A 23,000-nucleotide genomic window follows, 5' to 3' on the forward strand; every position below is an offset into this window, starting at 1 on the left:
TACATAGAGTTTCATCCCAGAACGGATATTGACAATAATGAAATAAGTGCATACAAGTTCAATATAAATCCTCATATCCCCAATAAGTGCCCGGGGCTTGAGTCATACATGTCTGTCACACGTATCGATCCAAAATTGCCATTCACTTTGGCTCTCGTGGAAAACTAAGCTAGGGTCCTCGAGAAAGACACTAATTTGCAAATCAATTTGGTTTTCACGAGAGACTCAATTTAATCTCTCGTTTATAATATTCTACGACTGAATACGCTGCACACAGGCCGCCTCATGATTCATTTGGTACGATATTCGAGATATCGCAGTATATTTTCATAAAGGAACCTACTCACAAGGTTGCTGAACACTCTTCGACAGGACACGACCGGTTTCACCCTTCTTGGGGCTCATCAGGTAGGCGCAGTCCTCGAGTTTCCGTCAGCCTTATGTTCTGCTTGAACCCAAATTGGAACCAAATTTATTTGCAAATTAGTGTATTTCTCGAAAATAGTCCAATTCGGGTTCAAATAGAACGTAAGGTTGAAGGAAACTCGAGGACTGCGCCTACCTGATGAGCCCAAAACAGAAGGGCGAAACCGGTCGTGGGCTGTCGCAGTGTTCAGTAAGCGGATAAAGCAATGGCACTTCGTCAGCTGTCTAGTTCATTTCGACACAACAGCTTTTGTGATGAACCATCTGGTCACCCAGCCATTTGCCGATGACTGACTATAGAAGCTGACAACACAATCTAGCTTCCTTGCGAAGAATCCAGATATGAGTCTATATCCAGGTGTGTGATACGAATAAATGCGATATTTTGGTTAGCCCCTGAACACCCTTAGGAAACTTACTAGTATCCACAGAACTAAACAGTGAAATAGAAGTTGATGTCAGCCTTTCTGTTCACACAATGTGCACTCGGGGTTGTACCCTAAAATAACTACGCAAAAATGCATTTATAGTTCAAGCCAACCGTCCGCGCACTACGCAAAAATGGAACAATAACAGAACGGTGGGACAATACAGTATGTCATCTCGGCAACAGTACTAGAATATATTTGTGATTGGTAAGGTTAAAAACCGCGAACCTAAGAGTTGATAAATTATCTATTCACGTACCAGCAGACCGAACAACAAGCTCAGCCTGTTTGAAAAACTAAGCGAAACCGATAGGTGTACTATAATTCCCCACTTGTTTAAAAGCCCTTACTTAGAACTTGTCCAAATTGACACAGTAAATACTGGAGTAACTCAACAGTGTAAGTTGAGGGGATATGGTCAGAGAGAGCAGATTTTGAAAACGTAGTGAAAGTGGTAAATACAAATGTTATGTGATCGCCGCAGGAAGTTAACTACATAATAAAAAGAGGATGGCTAAAAGAGCAGGCCCCAATTCAAGAGTATCCAAGATAACCACCGTGAATTTATTTCTCCTTGATGACACTGACCAACAAAATTTTAATTCACATATATCCAATGTTAGAAACAAGATTGGTGGAAATTCATGGAATAGGTTCGTCCAATGAGCTCCAAAAACAGTGAAACCGGTGGTAAGCTGTCCAAGAGTCTTCATCGACTCCATATGACGGGAAATATTCAGGAGTCAATAAAATTGTTCCAAATGAGACATGATGGGACTTTATATAACACGTGCAGTTGGAAAAAGCCTACGAAGAGAGGCACTAAGCTGAGATTCACCTGAATTGTATTTTAACAAAACCCTGCTCTGTAAAAGAATGTTCATCTGAGTTTATTACTGGCTTACAACACACATCGGTTCATCGATCATCTTTCGCAAACATACACATTCATATCTTGGTTACTCTCTTCAAATGTATTCAGCCATTCACGTAGTGTTTTTATATTCCTTTGCAACGTGCTGTAAATTCGCATCTTGACTTTACAACTCTCCTAACAGTAAAAAAAAATCACACACTCAATGTACGAGCACAGTATGACTCGTTCCCCCACCATCTGAATCAATCTCGTGGTGCTGCTCTCGAGTCTGTACTACTGTGCCCTGTCAACAGTTCAGCGGGTATCGATATCGTTTCAGGATGCAGCGCGGCACCGTGTAGGACGCATTCGTTACACTGTTGCCAAAACCATGCACGTTTTCTCATGTGCTAACCATACTAGCCAGTGCTGAAGCTAGAGAAGCTAACGACTTGACGAAATTAATCAAAAGAAAAAACACCATTGCCGAAAGTTTTGTTCATAGTTAAGTTACAGATATCGGTATTCCTCCAATGCGACGACACGCTGTTACAAACACAGCGGCATAACACGGATTTTGGACGGGTATTTTGCAAGCGAACCATGGTATATTATACAGGAGGCCAGTAACAGATAGACAGGAATTATCAATTTTCTATGTTTTCTGATAATTTTTGAGGGCGGAAGCAATTTCAAGCAAGTAAAACCACTAACTACTGGGCTGACTGGATTTGGTCGACCAAAAGTTTTCACAAAAAACTGACCTGCAAAGTGTGGTTGGCTTGGAGTTATTGGTGTTGATTGCCCAGTGACATCGACAGCGTCTAAGAACGAAATATTGGATGCATCCGTGCAGGTCGGAGACAGTAGCTTGGTGTCAGGAAGCAGTAACGTATAAATATAACAGCCGAATATAAAAGCGTGCGCGGGATTCCCAGAAGCGTGGCGGATCCAACCAGCGTCTAGCAAAGTCTGTCATATAAACAGCAAAAACAGCTTATGCTCATCATGAAAACCAGAAGTGTACACTGGCAATAAGTAGGATGGAGGATTTCTGCTTTAACTACGTGCAGAGGTATGAAACATAACGAATTAGTCCTCTATATGACACTAATCATAAGGTTGGCGCTTTTCAAACGGGATCCCGGTCTACTTTCATAGGACAGATCAGTATTTGAGTAAGGTACAACCATCGCGGTAGTTGGTTCTGGTGGGATACCGAACACGTCCCATAAAAGTTATTAATGGAGATTTACGACACACCTATTTGGTTTTCATGGGAGACCCGCCCTAATCCAAGCTGAATCACTCGTTTACGAGGTTCTTCGACTGAATGCGCTGCACCAGCCCACCTAATGTTTCCTTTGATACGATATTCGAAATATCACGACAAATTGTATAGACACAACATACTCCTCACAATGTTGTTGAAAACTCTTTGTCAGCCCAGTCAGCAACCTTTTGAACATTTTTTTACGTTCAAATAATCGGTCTTGTCTCCAGGTTGTGTCCGCGTGGCGATATACACCATATACTTGACTGTGTTAAGGCTTCCAAACCATTCGAACCGTGCGCAATTACATCCGGGAACGTACGCCACTCTAACTGAGCCAAGACTTATGAAACAGTGACGATTCCATTAGCACTGAACCTATTAAGTTCCCGTGTTACGCGGCACATAAATTTCTGCGCTTTAACAATAGTGAGAAATTGTGGTAAAAGTTGCTTTCATTAAAGACGTCGCGCAGCCGTGACATCTCGATGAACAGCTACCACGTTGTCAAAGCAGGGATAACAGAAATCAAGAAGTGTGGGGTGGATGTGGACCGAGAAACTCCTGGTCAGCAACCCGCGTCTGAAACAACTTTAACCAAAGGATGTGTAAAACGCTTTTTCCGCTCCAAATTCGGACTGGCACAAGCCTAGGGATGATTAACCTCTGACCTGACAGAAGAATATGCAAGCGAGTACGAAAAGTCTGAGGGACTCCCCTTGGGTCTGGTTACACTGGGTCTGGAAACACTGTCAGACGTGACAAGTAACTGATATCAAACTGCTGGAATTAGTGTCCAAAAGTGGAAGCACCGGAGAGAGCTTGTGGTAGGCCAGAACAATTTCGCTATCCAATTCCATCCTTCCCTTCAAAATTGGAATATCAAGCAAATATCGGTTGAAGCATCCGTGCCCAACACTGGTGATGAGCTGATGTAATACTTGTAAGTGAGATCATCATCTGATCTGGGTTGTAAGAAAAGTTATTTCACTATGCGCAGTGAGTAAGCACTGCGACTTTCTATCCACTAAAACTTCCAGCTATGAAGCGTGATTTGATGTTACTGATCACCCTTTCCAAAAGGCACGTCACCTGAAATGTAGTACGTCAACCTACATGAAATGAGTTGATTGCTGGAATATATTCCGAAAGCACATCAGTTCATTTGGCCTCAGGCCAGGGTTGTCACACAGCACGGACAAGTGTATTTACGGTCTCCAACGTCCATGAATGAAATGTGAACCCAAGCCGAGAAGCCGACTAACAATTAATACTTATCAGCAGCGCTAGGCAGTCAAGTTTGTAGAAGGCACGACTCATCCTATCTATGAAAAAACCTGAAAAGATGAGAGACACGTAATTCTACCAACGTTCCACAAACTAAACGGGACTTCTAGCTCAGCTGTATCTCTCAAGTTGCGTCGAACAAACAAAAACCAGCAAAACTATAGAGTATAGACGTAATACGCTACTCAAAGGGTTGCTGAGGACTCTTCGACAGCCCACAACCAGTTTTGCCCTTCTTGGGATTCCGATGTAGCAAGTGAAACATGAGACGACACGATGCAGCCAATTCATCGGAGAACATCACAAACGATAGATTCATCTGGCTTCCAGGTGAGTCTTTCGTCAAAACCAAATTGCTGCACAGGCGAGTGCATAAGTTGAAAAAATATGCCGTCTTATGTGAAGTTTTGCATTAGTGTACTTTTTACAGCAAAAAAAAGTAATCTGGAAAACGAGTAGTGACCTGCTGATTACTGTTATCATACAAAGAGCCTTTGACAACGTGATAAGGAAATTGGGTAGCATGAGCCTGGACTGGCGAGGAACTCGTGGAGTTTAGTAGTAATAAACTACTTATAGACCTGGACGGATGGAAGTACAGTAGATGAAAATGCCCAGAAGGAAGAAACAGGATTTGCACTGCTTATGGTACTGTTTATCCCGTAGAATTCTCCACTCAACCTGCCCAAAGGAAAAATAACAATCGGACAAGAAAAAATTAGTTCGCTACTTGGTTTCCGAGCTGAGGAACTACGGGTTCATCTTGGTTCGAAAATGGAATCAAATGGAACTATTCGCTCTTAGAAAGGGGTAGAGACCATGTGAACTCCGTGATCGGCTTTCTAGACGAAAACAAGATAGTCAGTTCCCGTGGCGGAGAAAACACTCACCAGAAAGACCATTAGGTGATAACATCGTGGCTATCTGCAGAGATTAGCACAAGCTCTCAAAACACTGTCAGTTATGAAGATGGGTCGGCTCATCTGAAATAGGGTGTTCGACGTTTGCTAGAAGTTTGACTCACCTCAAAAATTAAGTGACCAACTTTACTGAGTCAAACTAGCGTACTACACACTAGAACTCGAATCGGATTGCTGGACTTCACAAAATAAAACTGGGAAATGTTTCAATAGTTCCATACACTTCAGCAGTTTACTGTTGGATAGCTGTGTTATAAATGTTCAGGTTTAATTTGACTATACCCATATCGAAGAATAGCCATCAGCTGCTGCGTTCAGTAGGGAGATTGAGACAAAACCTGCGAAAATCATCTTGACCCGAGAACGGTAAAGCGGCTAAAGCGGTGCACAGGAAAATGTGTTGATGAAATTCGTGTGATCTACTTGAAAAGGTACCAAGGTAGTGGGCTGAAATATAGGGGGACCTATTCTTGCTTATGTGACATAGAAACACTTGCTAGCACCATGAATCACCAACAAAATGGTGATTGCCTAACTTTTGCCTCTTTCGTTGGACAAGCATATCTAACCTTTAAACGAAACAAAGCAATTCAATCCAGATACAGAGTGGAGCGGTATTCTTTTTCACGTGACAGATTGCCACGTCCGGAAAAGTGGAAAACACGATTTCAAATGTCAGCACAAAAGCATCATGAGCTTGTTTAGTAAAACGTTGAAACCCTGGTTATAGTTACTGATGATTTTAGTGCGAAAGGGGAGATTGATCTTTAAATTCTGGCCCTGTGATTATGTAAAACTCAAAAGGAATTTGGAAGAAAAGGTCACAGAAATAGCTCTGTACACGAACATGAGACAACGGAAACAATCCAAAAAGTACAAAAACAGCTTGAACATGGAGATAAGCCCGCATTTCGTCGCTCCAACGATAATAATCGATATACTTTTGAATGTAACGAATCCATGCCATTGTACGCACATACCACTGGGTAATCACCGGAGACTTATTACACTCCGGAACGCAAAACGTTTGAGTGACTGCTGTGGTTGTCGAGAGATCGGGGAAAGAGAGGCAATAATTACGCGAGACCGTACCCAGCCAGTATGGGATGCCTTTCAGAGATTCCTTAAACAGAGAGGCTACTTTACACACACCAAAAAGCAATACCTATTTCTCGTACGATGTGGTACAGTTGGAGTCTGACTGCGTCACCGAAGCATCGGAAGCACAAACGACACGACACACTGACAAAATCCGGAGCTAAAAGCAGTTCATCCGAAGACTCCATTACCCGTTGCCCCATCAAAAGATATACAACACCACTATGCCATGTGTAATTACCGCGTCATGTTCCTGACGGCAGGCGAATGTAAACCACTTAGTGCGGGAACTGTACGCGTGTGCAGTGTAATCCGGGTATAGGAATTAGGCCAAAGCACATTGGCGGCTGTCCACAAAGAAGTTGGACGCTTAGCCATAACAGTGTGCACTGTGCGGATAGGCAATAAATATGTAATAGAAAATATGTTCGTGTTGGTCTGTTTCCAGTGAGAATCAACAGCATCCATCGACGTGTGCATTTGCGGAGGTTTGTTGATCTACCCTGAGACTGGCGAGCTATTATGACATGAAAAGCCTGACCCGGTTTGCAACCGTAGGTAGAATAAGGAGCAGCGACTACCAGATTCAGATTCGTGCGGTTTTCACCCCCAAGGACGGAACAACGTTTATTTAATGACCAAATCCCAGTCAAAATCAGACATATTTTACCAGGATTACATCAAACAAGTACGAGGAGCTGAAATCAGACTGTGAAATTCTACGAGGTGACTGATGTTCCACTGAGAGAATACGTAAGAGTGAAGGCGGTGTTTCATCAAAGTCTGGTTTGTAGCCCTTCGGAAAGCTGTTGAGTGCAGTTTATTTGGATTAGAGTGGGAAACGGCAATCAGATTTTGTTACACGACTACAGTCATTCTGGTCTAATTCATCGTTTTTATTCTTTTTCCGTGTCCGGCAGGGCACAAATTTCCTCTGTCGTGCTAAAGGTAGCTATTGGAATCACGCGTTGAAGCAATACCATAGGATAATCCTGGATCTTTTAAACTACCTAGGGGAGCACTGATTCGGTAAGCAACTGTAGCCAACATACTGCTGAGTCAACTACTGTGAATACATGTAGTAGCCAAACAAACCGAATGTATTCAGTCCCTAATATTCAGTAGATCCATGAGTCAAAACGAAAAGTTACTATTTCAATAATAACGTCTCATATCAGCCCAACTTCGAATTATCCCAACAAGGGAGGCATTGTTGTGGCAAACGGATGATTGCTTGGGAGGCCAACGTTTCCAATTTCAGGGAACACGATGTCATAGTTTACACTCTAAGGGGAAACTTCCGATAGGGAACTCCACAAAACAGTCAGCTCATAACCATGAGTCTGAACAAATTCAACAAACCTCCTTATTTATTCTGGAGGGACGTTTGTAATTGCCGAATTGTTTGGCAGAGTAACGGAGAACGGTTTTGAGCCGACCGAAAAATGGTCAAAACAGAATAGGGAGTTTTGTGTGAATTTCGACGCGAAATCTTCAATATAGGGTTTACATTCTATAGAAGACAGAACGTTTTCAGATCGGTCGACAGAAGGATAAAAAGTGCGTATTCACTCAACCTACCACACGCGTTCAGGTCAGAGCCACAAAGCCGCAAATGAAGTACGTTACCACATGGCGCTCTATCCGCAACCAGCGCGTAGTTGAGCACAAACATAAAAGGTGGTCTATAATTTAAACATTGCTTCGTAGGCGTGAATAAAACGCCCTACATTACAACGTTGTAGGGCACTTTTAAGAAGTAACAGCAAATCGGGCTAACACATTATCTCCCTTTGTCGGTAATAAAAAAACAGGAAAAAGCCGAACACCGAAATGTACAAAGGAGGAGAAAAAACTAAGCTGACAGGTATGATGATACGAGGAAGAAGTGGTCACATAAGGGATGCAGCCAGCTGCGGCGGAAAATGGTTCACGAAGGATTATTTTACCAAAAGTCTCAAACCTGTTCCAAATTGTCTCTGAAAAGCGGATATACGGGTGATACGAAGTAATACGAACATGTGATAGTAGGCTGCGAGGGTAAATCGTTGCCAGTTTGAGTAGGTGGCGGCTGGAGAAGTGGCGCCACACCGACTTCGGAGAAACCATACACATTATCACACACCTCAAACACAAAAATAACAATGGTGTGATAAGGAGATTCTATACGCACCTGTAGATAAGATACTGCTTGTTCCACCGTTTCGATATCGGAGAGCCATTTCATCGTCCAAACCACCGCATCGAACGACATAAATGTACGTTCGGGAAATGCAGTTGTACCAACAGCTTGGATAAACGGCACGCCATTCCTGAAATTGAGGAGAATAGATAGATCAGAGACCTGGATGAGGGCACTGGGCGTCAGCCGGAACAAACTGGACATGTGACAGAGCATTCAAAAAACATCAGTTAACTTCCAAACGGGATGCGTTCAAAGTATGACAAGAGCTATTAGCTATAACCAAGTTTTCTTCTACCCAATCGTGTCACAGCCTACCAGTCAAAGCCAAGTACAATTGCTCGAATCAATTGTTCCAGCCATTCGGTTTGATCAAAAGTAGAATATTAGACGATCGGTTACAGCCCATCAACGCAAAGCACAGTTGAAAGAACGAACACAGTGCATCTTAGTAATCTGTTGAAAATCATGATCCCAAACGAAGGAGAAACCGGTGTAAGTGTGAAGAGGATGCCAACTCAAAGCTAGCCGTCTTTGGCTACATAAAGTTTCCGGTCACTTATTTCTGGTCGTTCACTGACTATATCTATATAACGAAAATGCTCAGCAAGTCAGCAATGGCGGTCAATGGTCATTCTCAATATCCAAGGTCTTCTGTGCGTCAAACGGCTTAAATTACATGCGTACTGTTGGAAACAAACCGTGCAGAGAAACAGTGTGAACGTTATTGGTGTTCCCTAGTTCAAAGTGGAAACTGAACTCTGTACGGACACATGCAAGCTGGGATCCACCAGCAGCAAATTCCGTCAGGTAGTGTCAGCGTCTCATCAGTCAGCATGTGCGCGATTCCCAACGGTCTATAGACCTTCCCTACCGTCATAACCCTCATGGTGCAAAAACTGATAATAGAGATCAGTTAGTATTACTTTGGTTACGTCTGAAAATGTGAGCAGGATTTATTTCCGAAACACACACGTGTGGTTGGTTTCCGCAAGCAAACATGTCGTTCGCATGGAAAGCGAATTAAAACCTAATGCAAAATACCTTTGCGTGAATCGAAGCTTGGGTTGTTTGTTGATCACTGAGGAGAGGCGCTCACTGCATCTGTATCCCGGATTGAAATGAAGACCACTCTAACAGCATGATGCCACGCAAATTACTGGCCACTGACACTGTAAACGTAAGTGCTGTCATTCTCGCGCATCCTGTCAATTCGGTAAGTGAGAGTTCGGCTGGTACGAGAGACCCTAGTGATCATTTGCCAAGCGGTAATAACTTATCTAGTTTCCAACCGCACCATTCTCGTTCAAATTTCACCAAAGGCCTAATATTCATAAGGGGCATTTGGTCGGTAACGTTGAAAGTTCGGAATCACGCTATACAACAGTGCCGAGTTCCAACATAGGATATAGCTAACGGGCAAAGAACATACGCTTACTCGGAATCTGCCATCAAAATAACGATGCATGGGAGTGGAGTGCTGGATGCCTTCAAGGAAGACCACAAAGATACCAAGGTGGGATGCGCAGTACGAATCGGTGTTACGTTGCCAGCTGGAGGAAGATCAGATGCCGACCCAAGTGAGTCCATTGACGCGGGAATAGAAGTGATGCACGTCTGGTCGTCCGTCGCACTGTTTTGAACGATGTTGAGGTTCGTCTCGCTGCCTGAAGTCGACTGCGAGGTACTAGCAAGTAAACCGGTCAGAAACCGTTGAAACGGGACCGTTGTTCCAGAGGGCACAACAGCACCAGCTGTGGAAGGGCATCGAATTTTTCCGGCAGCTGATAAAGTATCTGCCATGGGACCCGCACTGCTGCTCGAAAGGTCACGCGCTCGCTGAGACATTTCAGGTTTATCTACAGTGGACTATGGATGCATTAAAACGAAAGGCGATTTTCACTTGATCAGTGAGACGAGTTGGAAGAAATTAGAACACAGCCACATGAGCGACAAACTGAATAGACAAAACCAAACAAACATGTGGCAAACTCACCAGATACTGTGACCCTGTCTGTTTTGAGATAGGACCGTTCAGACGAATGGTGAGTAAAAACATGGACATTCGGTCCAATCTGAGAGCGACGGTGATCAGAGAGGAATCACAATGAAACTTCCGATCAAACAGTGGATTAGGAATAGCTACTGAAGTCACGTCTGAATCCAAGTTTCGATGGACGGAAGACGTTTGAAAAGGGTCGAATTTATTGCGCAAGATATCTTACATATGGACCATTCAAATGCAGATCAACACCAACTTCTGTAATATTATGACATTTGCAGTACACAAAGGTCTAGAAGGTCATCATGAGTAGCTATGGCAAACTCCGTGTTGTTGTACTAGTGACAAAAAATTGAGATCGAGTAAGAATTACGTTCCTATGGCATAAACGGGATTAAAGTAACATGGCAAGATCCTTTTGGACTCGAGTCGAAGTCTAAAAAAGTTGGGAACAGTAAATATCATCTGCTTGTTTCCAGTCACGGGTATCGAAGTGAACTCAAGTCGTCATATTTAAATAGGTGTTGATTTGATGAGGACAAACAAATGCAGTGTGCATAGACTTTTGGACTGCTCGCATTCAAGGGGCGGATCAGATCAAAAGTACACCACTAACAGCCACGAACACAAGCGAAAATTCGCGCCACAGCTGCTTGCGTCAAGATCCAACTATCAAAGTAAGGAATCATCCATTGGACAGTTGTTCACACTCACAAACCATTTGTATAAATTGTGTCAGTCAATCTGATTAGAGCAGAACGAACTGGTGATTACGAATTGAGCACTAAAGCAAACAGGGCGCACAAATGAGCTATACTGTCACCACCAGCGAAAAAACATCAGGCCAGATGAATCAGGGATAAAAGGCCGCTATGCATACCCCGGAACGTATTTCGGTTAACTGACATGGTTGGCATCCAAACTGGATGCAGAGAGAAAGGAGAATAGACCCACATATAAGATATATCAACAACGAAATGCTTTAGCAAGGACTGAATATGACGACCAACCAACGAGAAGTGGGTAAGCGAATTTGGGCGATCTCCTAACAGATTAATCCGGAAGAAGGGGGAAAGCACAGGAACCATGGAGAGAAAACGCGCACCAAAAAAGTGTACCGAATCAGCCAAAAAAAACCCAAGGAAAACCAAATTATTACCGCCCGAATTTCGGTAAACGCACAAGTACCGAATCGCCAAAAAAAACCAAAGAAAACCAAATTATTACCGCCCGAATTTCGGTAAACGCACAACGGGGTACCATTGTGAACATTTTTGAGAAGGCATATCTTTACATCAGGCCGCTATCACCCTGTATCAGGACTCTATAGGAAAAAGATGTGAAAATCACTCCAAGAAAAGTTGCGTTACGTCGAGAACTGACTGGTGTTACCTGAGTTGAAATAAGAGCAAGCGTTATACGCACCTTAAACGAAGCACATCCGATAACACAGAAGACACTCCGCAAAAGTAGCATAAAAAATAAACGCTCACACGAATACTAGGCCTTCTCGCTATGGATCCACCATGAATTAGTCAGACAAGTAAAAGTGACAAACTATGATCAAGTTCGAAATCCAACAAGGATTCACTCAGTTGAAGGCGCGTGCGGTACAGAAAAAACAGGTGTACAATCTATGGACGTCATCCCGCGTGCTTCCTGGGAGAATCTCAGCAGGACGCAATGTAAGGGTTAAGCGGCACAGAGTCGTCACAGCAGGAGGTCGCATTTTGATTGGCTAAGTCGGATACGCAAACTCACGTCGCAGCATGCTATCGTTGTAAAGACGGCTGATCTGAGAGACAATTACATAATTCCCTTGGTTTTTGCTCCAGTTGCGGAGATCCAGAGCTCATTTATTTACATTGAAAAGCATTCAAAGAGAAAACGACTGACAATTCTGTTCGCTGGAAGTTTCCGTCGTTGGTCTGCTATCGTTTTACCCATCTTGTGATTTTTGCTGACTGTATTTTTCAATTGGTTACTAGTTTTTTATTCCAACAAGAGGATCCCATGTGAAAGTGTGTGGATCTTCCTTTCCAATACAGCTATTCAGAATATATCGCGTTATGCACATGACTCTCGTGCTGAAGCTGATGGATTACTGTCCCACAGATTGACGAAAAAGGACAGTTGTTCGACTGAAAAGTTTCTCACTGTTCCATTGGAGTTCGATTCTTCGGAGGTACAATAATTCATTGGTAAAGGTAACAAAAAGAACCAATTGGGGGATTCCCTTCAACAGGTATTCGGTACTCTTGACCAGGAATAAGCCAGAAACATAATTGTCCGCTACGCTATCCGATCACACATGAAGTTCATCAATGTTACACTAAATGCCTTACACTGACCTAACTGGTCAAAACGAAGTAAGCGCGGATGTGTGCATGAACTCAGTAGTGGTGATCGCTGTTGCAACAACAAAGAACTGAAAAGTTCAGCACCTTTGAGCCTTTCAAATCCTTTCGCTCTGCAAGATAAACTTGTGGATTTACACGAATAGACAACGTATGACGACTCAGAGGTTACCTCACTGCTTTCATTATCAATTTGCGTACGACAGTGGTGAAACATCAAAACTTAATACTCGCCCTTCTGTCTGCTGACCAGCGTCCTCTATATCACTCAGCCCGCCAAGCTGACTTGTGTGAACGAGCACAGAGCACCTAAACGGCTGTTCACCCGCAGCCATCAGCTTAATACCTTGGCGCTGATCAATTATGGTAACTAAGTTGTTAGACAGGCTGTCGAGCTCTCCGGCGGGTTAGCCGGAGAAAACGCCGTGACAAAATGCGACTTTGCGTAGGGCCAACTAACTTATACTTGGTGGAGTCCCATGGTTACCTTGACGACACGCCGTTAAGTGTACGGTTGCGACTGACCGGTCGATCTGGATAAATTCTTCGCTTGCACTTTTTCAAAAATATCAACCAGGTATAATGGTTTTCTCTATAAATGCTAATCAGTCCAAACAAAAAACGGAATCCAGCAAGCAGAAAAATGAAATGCTACTATCCGAAGATAACAGACGTTTGCAAGTGTATAAACGGATCCATCGACGTACTACAGGTCACCGAAAATAGTCGGATATCGTAGAAATGTTGTATGACGGATACGTGCCGTAAGTCGGCGAAGAACAAGAGGACGTCACTAGTCCGTGCCATTTTTGTCGCGTGAAATTCATATGAGAATTCGATTCCTGTATTAGGTAGTCTGAAGATCTGCTATAAGACTAGCGAGAGAACCTCTTATATCACTCCACTGCAAGATTCGCATAACAATCACGTTGCAAGTCTAACATGCACGATGATCACCGTTAAACATTGAATGCAAAAGTGTTTCAAAGGAGCACAGACTCAGCCGGTATACATCATCAAGACTTTGAAGGGGACCCTGCAGACAAACGCAGAAAACGTTTGTTGTGGATGTGAATTTGGGACGATAGATTAATGCACCTATATCCCAGAGTTCGCCGAACGACTGACAACCACGACAAAAAAGTAAACGTTAAAACTATCTAGTGTACACTTGGAACAGATGCCTAATGCGCCGTCACTAGCTTTCATTTAGGCTTTTGAAAGCTACATATCCTAAAGGTGAGTAGCTAGTTGGAGGATAGCTGTGAAGCATTTTGATCGGTCCGTTTGCGAAGTCCTTAGAATTCTGACTTATCGGGTTCAAGTAGTTCGTTGGATACGTGCATTACTGTAATTTTGTTCTTGTTTTTCACATTTTATTGGAAATTTGACTTAGCAACTCAAGTCTGCCTATGCTAAAGGTTCGCGAAGCACCAGATAGCTGTCTCAACTTTGTTTGGGCTCGCCAGAAGTGCAAAATCTAACAAAACCTTAAGATGATTCGAACCCGCATCCTGCCACCATGTAGTTGAAGACTATATTGTTCGGCTACTAGTGGCTGATCAGCAATATGGTCAATTAGTCACGAAATTTATGAGATGGGCACTGCTGATGTGACCCAACAACCCCGAAACAGACATTCAATGCTTCATACACAATGATTCCTCAACTGGAAATTTCATCCTGTAAGTGAAGCCAACCTATGCTGAACAACGGAGAAGCACTGTAAAGTTGTTTCATCCTTACTGGGAATCCGGATGAAACAGCTGTGCAGAGCTTCTCGGCGTTTCGGTATCAATTGGCCTCACTTACAGGACGAAATCTCTGTTGGACATCACCAAATACCACGGCATAGATTGACTCCACTTACAGTATGAAATTTCATTATCCTCGTACCACTGGAGATCCGTCTTGTGTTCAGGTTTGGTTAGCTGAACACCATAGTCTCTTTGATTGTTTGAAGACGAATTCCGTCGTGTTGTGGTCCGATTTACCGTCACTTGGTTGAATAACTTGCCTTTTATCCTGTTTGATCGGACTGTGATAAAAACCAGCCGAAATGGCGTGGTGACCAAGGCTGTAAGCCACTGCAACGCTGAGGAAGAGTAGCCTACAACAAGTCACGGTGTTCTGGGTGTTTGGGACTTCGCCCAAATGTTTAGATGACATACGGAAATGACTTAGAGAAACAAAAGGGACTAACACCGAGGACCTGTATAGAACAAACCAAATGAGGACAGAGTGTTCGAGAAATGAACGTGTGCGAAACCGTTGAGAGCACGAAATGACAAAAGTGATGACAATAGCTCCCTCGTGGAACAAACAGCACTCACGGTGTGCGTTGTCTTACTTGCGCAAGCGACTCAAAAAGGAAAGGAAATACCGAACATCGCGAGTAAACATTGATACACTGAATTTATTCACGTAACGTAATGATATGTACTAAGGCAATCAACAACTGAATGTTTCAGCCAGTTCTCACTCCGTTATTAGAGTTCCAAGAAGATGGGGAAAACGCGAGGACGTTCTCTTTGTCTTTTCGCCAACACAGCGTACACAAACCCACGAATATCAGCAGCATGGACACCACGCCCCAAGAAGGCAACTTCAATTATCAGGGTTGGTGACTTATGGCAGAGTTGAATTTTCAATATACATGAAGCGCTTCTGAGATGTAGTGACTTTACAGCACCATATCGAAATCTTAGCGTTACGAAACAAGTTCACCTGTTTCCTTTTGCTTTCCTAGTAATCGATGTTGGGTCGACTCATGAAGTCGGGATGCGTAAAAAATACACTGACACGCTCAAATCCAATATATATTTTAAAAATGCTTGTACTGATATGATACCTGTGATAAGATTTGGAGCATAATGCACCGAATGCGAGCAGCGACGGGGCTGAAAAATCAGCTCCGTACAACTCAATGATGAACAATATTAACGGAATTTTGTGATGTCCCTAGACCACTGGACTATCCAGTTCACACAGTTCAGTCTACCTACTATAGCACCCTTTCGGTGTCTGACTGCCACACCACCCGAAGAAAACACGAGAGCTGGGATAGTGCCAGGATGCCCAAGCCTAGATAGCGGAAGTTGAGATACAGAAGTCGGGTTCGAACCACGAACCTTCTAACCACTGAGGCGTCTCGCTCCTATCAGGTATCACGGATTCAAGCTGCTGAAGCCGAACCCATCGGAAAATGGGAAAGATATACCTAAGAACTGGAGGTGATGGCATAAACATATAGATCGCATTGAATCATTCTAGCTATCTAATGGAAAACTGGACAGCCATGCATTGCAGGCGGTAGCTTTGGTGCGACTGCACCACTGACTGCGATAATGGATCATTCGGTTTTTAGAGTTTGCCTAAAAGTTCCGCCAGACCTAATAAATTCATGGGCAACGCGGCGACCGGCTGTAAAGGAAAAGTTTCATACTAACTGTGCCAAAGTTAAAATCTTATCCAAATAAAGTAGATGAGCTCACTTGCATTACGTACAGAGCTATCTGGTGTATGGGAACGGGATCACGAAGACTTGCACGAGTATGAAGTAGCCATCAAAAGCGTGTCACTCTCGTGTTTCATCGCAACAGCCTGTCTATCAGGTAAACATGGCTGAAATGTGGGTATTCAGGTCTAGTTCTTGTTTTGATATAAGAAAGGCTACTGTGTACACGCTGCAATTCAGGAAGATACAACATCTGCGATAAGAGTCATTTGCTCCCCAGTCAGTTCTCATGAAAGTGATTCTGAATGATTTTGTTTCAAATAACACGTATTTCTGTATTCCCATCGAAAAATGGGTAATTGGTAACATGAAAATATTGTAGTGGTTATGGAACAATAGTAAATGTACGAAGCAAATGCACGAATCCATTACATTGTTGTTTCAACCCCCACTCAGTCAACTTAAAGTAAGCCGAGCGAGGAGGATGAAACGCAGTTGGGCTACGGACAGTTCTGTCAAACTGGTAGTTTGTGATTCTTCGGCAGGTATGCGTTACTACTAAATGGGCCGGCTTTTCTTGTTATTTACTGAAGCAGGAGTAGTCAAGAAACCAATCAGTAGGGACTAGTTTTAACAAAATATCATATGTGGTTCCTCATACACTCAAACTGAACGACCCTACTGGAGGGAGAAAACTCAAAGCAGTAATCCCAACGGAGGAAGACGGGGATAGGTTTGGCATTTACCGCGAAAAGGATTTATTTAGGTCATGGCGTCCGAAGTTAATGTGACCTTCATGAACGTTCTTCGGAAAAGTCTCTCTTAGAGAAGGTTATGTGGTACCGGGTAACTTTTTAGAAAGAGGTCATGTGTTATGAACACTCTCCGGTGGTGTCAGCAAAATCAGCAGTTGAAATAAACATAAAACATTTTGAGTGATCGTCCTGGTTAGTAGTGTCAATGACCAATGCAATAAAGCCCGGTTAGCTGGGGGCAGTAAACACCATGGGTTCTAAACACGATGCAACCACCAGTGGACTGCCAGGGAGTTTCCATCAATCGTATATGGTATGGTGTCAGGCACACACATCCATGCACGGAAGCGTACCTAACTAGACACGCACGCAGAAGCGTTCCAGGTATCCCGTTTCTTCTTTTTGCTTTCCTATCGTCTCATATAGCCTGATTCAGGACGTACCTTCTTATCAAATCGTCATCAAACTTCCAAAGTTTTACACTTTGTTTGGGTATCAATATTAAGAAAACCCAGTTGTTAAGGCGCAACAGACAGAGAGGCTCGTGGTACCAACTCATTCTGTGGTTAGTCCCCATCATTATGAAACCAAATGGGCCTCAAATCTGTCTTGATGTGCACGGTAGCTGTACATCGAGAAAGTGTTGCAGCAAAAAGACTCAGCAAAGACTCGCTTCACTTGGATATTCCATCTCTGCGCATGAACTTCCACGTAGCGTCAGGACAACATGTACTGACATAGAAGAGTTACGAACTGAAGGGATCGGGAACTCACACCAGTGCAACGTTTGCCCAGAGGGATCCGTATCCATCAATCATTGTTGAATAAAATCAACAACGAAAAAGGCAGCAAGTGACCGAAAGTTGTGAAAAAACGAGCGCAAGTACATTGTCTTTCCGGCGAATATATACATCATCATAACTGAGCACCGTTAAGGCTTGAAAAACGTTATCGGAAGAAAGAATGAGTGCAAAGATGTAAAAACACTCATTGCTCAGGTTAATAACGAATGATGTGAGGCTACTTATCACCCTCGCCGCATATGAAGGCAAATATGATCAGGATGAATACAGCAACATGTTACGTAACATAAAGATGTAGATGGCTATACGGAGAAAGTCAGATTGCAGGATATGCCAATGGGTGTTGGACAGAGAAGTGCGCATGAGGACGAAAAGAACGGTGTACATTACTAACCTGTTTCGACTGCGTCATACAGAAACACGATTCAAAAGAAAAAAAGGAACACATCACATGTACAGAGTGCGAACAGTGGTACAATGAAACATCAAGAATAAAAAGAAATTACCGTGACGCATTCCAGATGAGAAACAGAGTGTTGCTCCATACATTATGAGAGTGAGCATGAGTACGAAGCTTCTTCTGAATGGCGTTCAGCAAGAGCTGTTGAATAGTTATCAACAAATAAAGTCACACAACTAGAGCCTTATTTCCGGTTCGAAAGCCCGATCGATGACTTGTTTCGAAATGTACGGACTTGACGAAAGAGAAAAGCGAACCAAATATCTCTACATGGTTTGTCTGATGCAGTTCGCATTCAGTCTTACTCCGAAAATACACAACAGATGACCCACTTTGAGTAGGAGAAAAAGCATCTGTTCTGCCGCCGACGAATGACAACTTGAACCACAGATGTGAATCTTCAATTCACAACAACAACCTAGTTAGTTCGGTGAATTGTGTGCGTCTTCCTTCACACGAGATTCACTCAGAAAGCACGAAATGAACACACTCGAGTACGACTACATACGGCTGACCATGCGGTTCGACCATCCTGTTATAAATCAATTTCGATTTCGATTTAATTTGCTACACCGAACAACGCTAGAGAGCTTCAGTAAAACATTTCACCCATGATCTACTTTTTTTGATATCGTGAGGCGGCGTTATCAGATTTTGTGCTAAACGTCTCCCGGCTGAGCGGAGGACCAAGTTTAAAGGTCGGTCCCAGTAAATCAGGCATGCACAGTTGGAAAATCTAAGAATTGGACAGATCTTCTCGAGCTGACCAGACATTCGGTACATCCAACATCCACGGGAACAGACAGGGGAGTAGCGTGATCTCCACACCTACTCCCACGGTTGCAGAGCTTATAGAGTTCATAAAGGTCTTAGCTGGAGAACTTACGTAATTGCCGAACTGATATATTTCTGCTTGCCTCATCTACACAATCAGCAGGAAGAGCTTGATTGCGATCCTCAGAGTCATTCGAAATTCGGGAGCAAGGCCTGTCACCGAAACTATGTCACAAGATCGGTTAGGAAAACGTCCAACTGACGTGTACAGTACTCATAAGGTTGCCGAAAATTCTTCGACAGTCCGCAACCAGTTTCACCCTTCTTAGGGCTAATCAAGTGGGTGCAGTCCCCGAGTTTCCGTCAGCCTTATGCTCTACTTGAATCCAAACCGCACGAAATTAGCGGAATACGCTTGTATATTGTACCAGCTGAAACGTGAAGCGGCCTGGTACAGCACATTCGGTTGCTTAAAAACATCATAAACGAGAGATTCCGCTGGCTTCCAGGTGAATCTCCCGCAAAACCAAATTTGTTTCGCTAAAGTCAGACCTACTTCGATGGTCGCAGACAGACGAACCAACAGGCGACTGATATACCGTCTTTGCTGGTCGCTCCTAAAGTACTTTGGGATGCAATTCCTCACCTTGAACAGACAAATCAAATCCTAATAGGATTGTGTATGGTTCGTTCTCTTTATCCCTCAGATTGCAACCGAGAAACGTCCGGGTTACTTTGTATGTGTAGCTCCAACACACAAGACAGCAGGATGGACAAAGGAAGCCTGATGAGCACTCCTCACGAGATAATTCAAAGGTGGAAAGATGCATCGGGAAACAAGAGTGAACAAGAGTGAAAGAACAACGACGGCAACAATGTTGCATGAACAGAAAACACTATGAGTGCTTGGTCTGTATCAGAGAGAAGAAACAAACCTTCAAAGGACTGGGTTTTGTCACCTGAGGTAAATGACTTGCAGATGCTGAACGTGCTCGGACCCACAAGGAATGAGTGCGAGGATCAGAGATCTGATGTGCAGGTATACCAGGGTCGATGACATTACCAGGTGGTCGACTAAGCTGAACAGATGTTCGCCCATCCGGATGGCCGAGACCCCGTAGGACGGCGTGTGTATGTCGTCTGGCATAGAGTGATCCAGCATTTTTCAGGTCCAACTCGAATTTGTTATTCATATTATCACCATGAGTGAATGTGGACGGTTGGATGGGATCACGTGACCGTGATTGGCCCATTGGATGAGTCAACGAACAATGTTTGTGAAGGACCACAATCCATTATCTCCGAATTTGAACACTCGAGGACCAGTGACACTCGGTAGTGGTGAGATAACAGGTGAGTAGGGATGCTTCTCAGGAAGGGCAAAAACAACAGGAGAGTTAAATTTAACTTCGATTGATTATGCTTCAGTTAAGACGAACCTACACCGAACTTGAGGAGGCCCGACCTCAAGTTGTGTAAATTAGAATAGCACAGTGATACCAATAATGAAAACTGATTAGAATAAATGAAATTGCGCTTAAAGTACAGGACCAGATGATCAACCTGTTGCCTCTGGCCACATTCAGAACGTTTACCGAAGGTGAGCATGACTCATCCCATTTAGGTGATACGAAAATGTGTATGGTTTATGGGACGTCCTCAGTTAGTAATAAAGGGCGATCACTGTTGATAGTCCTTCGGTTCGAGAAAAATATGCATTGAAACAAAATTGCGGTTTTAAAGAGGACACGAGCTTCTGACTGGTTTCTGACCCAACTAACAAGGGCGGTATCCTAATATTCAATAACCGTTGGGAATATAAGGCCGAGTAATACCACAGCGCGGTCAAAAATGGTTTCTACCTTGGGTCCAAGGTATTCCAAGGTAACAGGTTCTTCAACCTGAAAATAACAGGTTGCGTGTAACAGCGAACAGTACACACCTAAAGATAGGTGAAGATTTCGCACTCTTCTTTCCATTTGGCTACAGAATTCGACCCCTCGTTTCTGCACATTCTTTTCTACAGGGAGACTAGATCCCTGCTGATATGAAGGAAAACACGCTGGAGTCTTCTTGGAATAACACATTACTCATAAGACTGTGTGAAACTCTTCGACAGTGCGGTACCGGATTCATTCTTCAGGCACATGTCGATTTTCTATCATTCTTATTTTCCACTTGAATACTAAACTGTACGTAGTTGGCGAAATGCAGTCGTTTGCAGATAAGTGTATTTCAACATTAAACAATCGCTCGGAGGTAAAAACGGATGGTTTCAGCCGGTAGAACCAGAAATATAACAGCATTCTTGCATCTGTGTCATCAATAGCTTTATTAAGTGGATCTGGCGATGTTTGCATTTCACCTTTGTTAATTCTCCCAGGGAAAAACAAATGAAAACTATAGAACATCGTTAAAGTGAGGGTTTCGCTAGGTTCGCGATAATTCCTACAATAGGCTGTTCGCTCTCCACTTTTGCGGAATGATCCAATCGCTGCTTGATTTCCATACACTATGCCGCGTGTTATACGAGCTGGTCAGAGTGTTCTGTGAAGTACTGTAACCTGCCTGTAGTTCAAAGTTCACACTGGAGATATAAGCATTTTATGGGCAGACTTTTCCGCAAAGATTGTAGTCGGTAAATTCAAAGGAAGACTCACTGGCCAAAGTGTGTTGGTGCGGCATGTTAAGGCTACTTCATCAAATATACTGATCACACTTTAACATACCTCTGTATATGTATGAGTCCAGCAGTATCAGGTACATGTTCTGGACACTGGAATCCTCATTCTAAAGTGTCCTCGTGTTAACTAAACTGCATTGATGAGATCATTGGTATCGACTTGGATCGTTTTTGAGGGAATGCCCGTTGGTGTTACTTTACCTAGACTTTGAGAGAAACCACAATTTGACCAGACTACAAAGGCCTATCTATCCTCGGACGCACCTCTCTGTGGAGGCAGATTACCCCTCCCTTAATACGTCTTTCTTAGGGAGGTATACTCACTCTTAAGAGGAGGAATCACCGTGTTTCAGCATACATTCGAAACGAAAAAATGGGAAATATCTGTTCAATAATTCTCGATCACAAAAACTGCATGCGCAGGCCGTGCCTGATCTAATAAGGGCCCGCAACAAGTGTAACGATCAATCAGAGCGCTCAGTTCTCTCTAACTCAATGTTCCAGTATCCAGTCCAGGACAAGCACACAGCTCAAAAACCATAAATGTGACACTTCATGCTCGACACTTGCCGAATTTAAGAAATCTGTGATGTTCAGAACGTCGAGAATCGGTCCTTCGAAGAGATCTTTGGTACTTCACTCGAGTGAAGTCGGTAATTCCCCTGTGCGCCAGGTTGTAGGGTACAATGACCAAAGATGACAAAGAGGACAGTCCATCAGTAAACTATAGTCAGGTGGTGGCTTGCATCATCATCTAAAACTCCAGTGATGGAAGAGCTAAACTGTTTATAGCATTGCATACGAAAAGGAATCAGTGCCAAACTGCGGAAACGGATGTCGCATGTGTAAACGGAAGGATTAAAAAGAGATTAAAAAACGAACTGGAATCCGACATCCATGATACATAACTTACAACTCAAATGCGGAGTCAGCAAGCAAAGTAAAATTGCTTTAGCCTTGCTGAAAATCCATCGACAGCCCACGATCGGTTTCGCCCTTCTTGGGGCTCATCAGGTAGGCGCAGTCCCCGGGTTTCCGTCAACCTTATGTTCTACTTGAAACCAAACTGCACGAAATTAGCGAATATACACTCATCTGCAAACTAATTTGGTTCTTTCGAAAAACTCACCTGGAACCCAGCTGAATCTCTCGTTTTTTATGATGTTCTCAGGCAACTGAATGTGCTGCACCAGGCCGCCTCATGTTTCAGTCGCTACGCTATTTGAAATATCGCGATAC

General features: G+C 43.4%; 2 protein-coding genes across 2 annotated transcripts in view; one reads left to right on the plus strand and one right to left on the minus strand.

Moving 5' to 3' along the window:
- T265_04796 (hypothetical protein) overlaps nucleotides 1–3,636 on the plus strand; it is a gene marked incomplete at both ends in the record, with an annotated part of 27,002 nt that extends 23,366 nt beyond the window's left edge. Inside the window, one exon of the mRNA XM_009169634.1 lies at nucleotides 3,448–3,636. Coding sequence (XP_009167898.1) covers nucleotides 3,448–3,636 — 189 coding nt within the window. The remainder of the gene's footprint in view (nucleotides 1–3,447) is intronic.
- The window catches only part of T265_04794 (hypothetical protein), a gene marked incomplete at both ends in the record, with an annotated part of 48,606 nt that extends 28,275 nt beyond the window's left edge, over nucleotides 1–20,331 (minus strand). The window contains 4 exons of the mRNA XM_009169632.1: nucleotides 2,475–2,682; nucleotides 8,462–8,600; nucleotides 9,909–10,339; nucleotides 20,014–20,331. Coding sequence (XP_009167896.1) covers nucleotides 2,475–2,682; nucleotides 8,462–8,600; nucleotides 9,909–10,339; nucleotides 20,014–20,331 — 1,096 coding nt within the window. The remainder of the gene's footprint in view (nucleotides 1–2,474; nucleotides 2,683–8,461; nucleotides 8,601–9,908; nucleotides 10,340–20,013) is intronic.
- Nucleotides 20,332–23,000: the final 2,669 nt, after the last annotated feature.

The sequence above is a fragment of the Opisthorchis viverrini genome, assembly GCF_000715545.1.
Source record: "Opisthorchis viverrini unplaced genomic scaffold opera_v5_83, whole genome shotgun sequence".
NCBI classification, from domain to species: domain Eukaryota; kingdom Metazoa; phylum Platyhelminthes; class Trematoda; order Opisthorchiida; family Opisthorchiidae; genus Opisthorchis; species Opisthorchis viverrini.